Source organism: Arachis ipaensis, chromosome B04, assembly GCF_000816755.2.
Source record: "Arachis ipaensis cultivar K30076 chromosome B04, Araip1.1, whole genome shotgun sequence".
NCBI classification, from domain to species: domain Eukaryota; kingdom Viridiplantae; phylum Streptophyta; class Magnoliopsida; order Fabales; family Fabaceae; genus Arachis; species Arachis ipaensis.
The window spans coordinates 4651900-4655500 of record NC_029788.2 but is presented as its reverse complement, the minus strand read 5'-3'; the positions used below and the strand labels follow the sequence as shown (position 1 = coordinate 4655500).

General features: G+C 31.4%; 1 protein-coding gene across 1 annotated transcript; it reads left to right on the top strand.

Moving 5' to 3' along the window:
* LOC107638536 (histidine-containing phosphotransfer protein 1) lies at nucleotides 936-3291 on the top strand. The gene is made up of 6 exons (XM_016341861.2): nucleotides 936-1309; nucleotides 1424-1554; nucleotides 1663-1731; nucleotides 2020-2091; nucleotides 2890-2962; nucleotides 3054-3291. Exons 1-6 carry the CDS (start codon nucleotides 1250-1252, stop codon nucleotides 3111-3113), a joined length of 465 nt encoding a protein of 154 aa, XP_016197347.1. The 5' UTR covers nucleotides 936-1249; the 3' UTR covers nucleotides 3114-3291.

Sequence of the window (3601 nt, the reverse complement as noted above, 5' to 3'; positions counted from 1 at the left end):
CTTAGAATAGATGCTGTTTTTCCATAATATTGATTATTGAAGTCTATCTTTGATCATCTTAATAGTCTTTCCGTCTATTATTAATATGCAAAATTATATTAATTTTTTTTTTAATTTTGATAAATACAAATTACTTTTAAAAAATATTCTTAGATATTTTAAAAAGTATTTTTAATTTTTAAAAATTACAAATGTAAATACGTGATATTTTTTATCAAATACAAAAAATTTTACTACCAAACCTAATTCCATATTAATTGATTAATTAATTAAATATTGTTATAACATTGATATTCTTCGTAAAAATATAAAAAAACTTTTTATTGAAAAAAAAAGTGTCTTTTAACATTTTTAAAATTTTTGGGGTTCTAACTAACACTTTTTAATTTGAATATGGAAGCAAAAGTGGTGTTGGACTCGGACATGGGGAATACAGATGCTTCACAGCCATGTGGTGTCAGTAGAACAGAATTCGGACCATGCGAGTTCTCCATCAGTAAACGGACGGTTGGAATTGCGTTTGATATTCATTTCATAAAAAAATTGACAACAACAAACAATTCGGAAGGTCCGTTATTCATATTTGCCCAACCACAAGTCGGACCATGCAATTTTTTAAGCAAAATTTTAAAATCAAACAACTCGCATGGTCCGATTTGTGTACTCTAAGTTTTTTTAATTTTTTTAACAAAATTCGAACTCTCCGATCGGACAATTTTAAAAAACACCAAAAATTACCATATTAAAATATATCACTTATTTTACTTCTATATCAAAATCTTTTAGCCTCCAACAAAAGGTACCTGTTAGCAAAATTGTATTAGTTAACATGAATACATTTAATACTGATTAATGAGATTTTGCAATGAAAAAGATACGGTCCGAAAATATATTTTAGAAAAAGATTTACAGAAATATTTTTTATATTCATTTAGCTGATTCTGCAATGAAACAAAGAAAAGAAAGAATGAAAGCGCAAATCCAGAGAGGAATAAAAACTGGGCACCCTCTTCTCTCAACCCTTTTTAAGACACCCATTATTATTACACAGAGTGGCAACATACCCAACATCACCACCAACCTCGGAGTTTGTTCCTCCCTCTCTCTCTCTCCAAATCCCCATTTCTTTGTTTCTGATTATTAACCAATAATTCCCTCAAAGCTCTAAACTTTAAGGCCAAAACTCTGTTGGGCTCGAATAACACCAACAAGTAGCTTTTTCATTTTTCTGTTTTCAAACTTGAAAGCCATGGACGTGGGTCAGATGCAGAGACAGTGGCTCGACTACACCAGATCCTTGTTCATCGAGGTAAAGATGAAATCTTTTCAACAAATTCGCAATTGTTTTTCGTTCTTATGTTTTTGGGGGGTTAGATGCTTTCCAAGTTCTGATTTTTATTCATCTTTGTTGCTGTGAGAGAAGGGTTTCTTGGATAATCAGTTTCTGCAACTTCAGCAGCTCCAAGACGAGAACAACCCTGAATTTGTTGTTGAAGTTGTGTCTCTCTTCTTTGATGATTCTGAGAGGCTTCTCAAAGATCTTAATTTTGCTCTGTCAGTGTCTCCTGAACTCAAAACAGAATGCCTCTTTGCTCTTCACACACAATTCATTGATGAATTTGAAAAATTTAATGATCTTCTGGTTTATTTTTTACTGGGCAGGGATCAGCAAGGTGTTGACTTCAAGAAAGTTGATGCTCATGTTCATCAGTTAAAGGGTAGCAGCTCAAGGTATCTGAAAATTTATTCAAATTTTACAACCCAATCAAAACAGAATCTTGAGAACTTATGGAAAAAAATTCCTCAATATAATTTTCTACATTTGTCAATATTTTTTTTTCTTTTGCACTTTAATCTGTGTTTTGTTTGGTTGTTGGACTGATAAATTGAAAGGGTGGGAGTAAGAAGGGTTTTGTGCAATACTTGTATAGTTAAGGTCACTTTCTGATTATTATTATTATTATTAAACCACATAAGAATGATTGTGCTGACACATATATTTGTATGTATGATGAACAGCATAGGAGCACAAAGGGTGAAAAATGCATGCATTGCTTTCCGCAACTTCTGTGAGGAACAGAATGTAGAAGCGTAAGTTAGTTACTAATATTACTCTTTGGTACTATTTGCTAGTAGTAACTTATTACAACAATGGCCATGCACAAATGTTTGACATGTGTAAAGAAATGGTTTTGATAAGGCCATTGGCTAAGGTTTTCTTAATAGTAGAAACCAGAAACTAACTACTCTACTTTTTATAGATTTTTTAACAGCACAATGAATGCATAGATAAGATAACTCCTTTATTTTTTCATTCAAAAGTTTCCACAAAGTCTTAATTTTTAATTACCTTAAGATAGTGGTTAGCAAAATTTCAAGATGTAAATAAAGAATTTTCTGCCCATGAATTTCTCTTTGAGATAACTTCTTTGGTAATTTTAAAGTTCTATACGGTAGTGTTTGGTGAAGAGACAGAGACAGAAAGACTAAAATCGAGAGACAGAGACTAAGAGACAGAGATTGAAATAAATCTTAGTATCTTTTTTTGTGCAAAGTGTAAGACAGAAATTAAAATAAGAATGAAACTCTAATTTAATTTGCACAAAGAATAAAATTGGAATTAATTAATTGAAATGAGGGTATTTTAGATATAAAATGTTATTAAAGTTTCAGTTTCATTTCTAAAAATTTTAGTCCTTCATGTCCATATTTTTTGGAGGTACTAAAATATTGAAATTTTGGGGACAGAGACAGAAATTTTAGTATCAGTCTCTGAACCAACAAATATGATACTGAATCTCAATCTTCCAGTCTCTGTCTCAATACCTCAAAACAAACGCTACCTATGAGTGAAATAATTTCTTTTTTGGTAATTTTTATGTTGTGCAGGTGCCTTAGATGTCTACAACAAGTGAAGCAAGAGTATTGCCTTGTCAAGAATAAGCTTGAAACACTTTTTAGGGTAATTAGTTAACTTAACTATGGAAATTAATAAGACTTAAGTTCTAGAACATTATTCACATTTCTCATCCTTTTTCTTTTTTCTTTTGCAGCTTGAGCAACAAATTGTTGCAGCTGGCGGATCAATCCCTATGATGGAACTGGGTTTCTAAGGGAGTGGATTATTATATTCTTGAAGATACTTTAATTGTGATCCTCTTCACCATTATTATTGTTAAATATTATCTTAGCTTGTATGGAATGAATTTCTATGAGGAGAAAAGCTACTTGGTGGTGTGTGTAATCAATCTATTGCATGTTTTGGAATGAATGAAGGTTATTTGATCATAGTTTCTTCTCTCTCTGCCCAATAGGAAGAAATTAAAGTGAAATTGTTGGTCAGACCAATTATTAATTGAAGATGTGATCATGGATCATGAATATGGTGCCACAAATGGGAAAGGATATATCTCCACCATGAATTTGATAAGGACAAGCAAATCAATTTCAATCATCGACAAAGGGGATGGAATAGTTAACATGTTTTCCACCACATCTTAGATCTCCTACACGTGTCTTTTGATTCTCTACGAATCATTACTTTTTCTTAAATAATAAGTTATCAGCAGAATTCAATATATTCTTTTAGAGAGTAAGTTTT

Excerpts from the sequence above, each read along its gene's own strand:
- LOC107638536 (XM_016341861.2), top strand. The coding sequence starts at position 1,250 with ATGGACGTGGGTCAGATGCAGAGACAGTGGCTCGACTACACCAGATCC. Across the intron at positions 1,310-1,423 it reads CCAGATCCTTGTTCATCGAG|GGTTTCTTGGATAATCAGTT; the intron begins GTAAAGATGAAA and ends CTGTGAGAGAAG. Across the intron at positions 1,555-1,662 it reads AAAGATCTTAATTTTGCTCT|GGATCAGCAAGGTGTTGACT; the intron begins GTCAGTGTCTCC and ends TTTACTGGGCAG.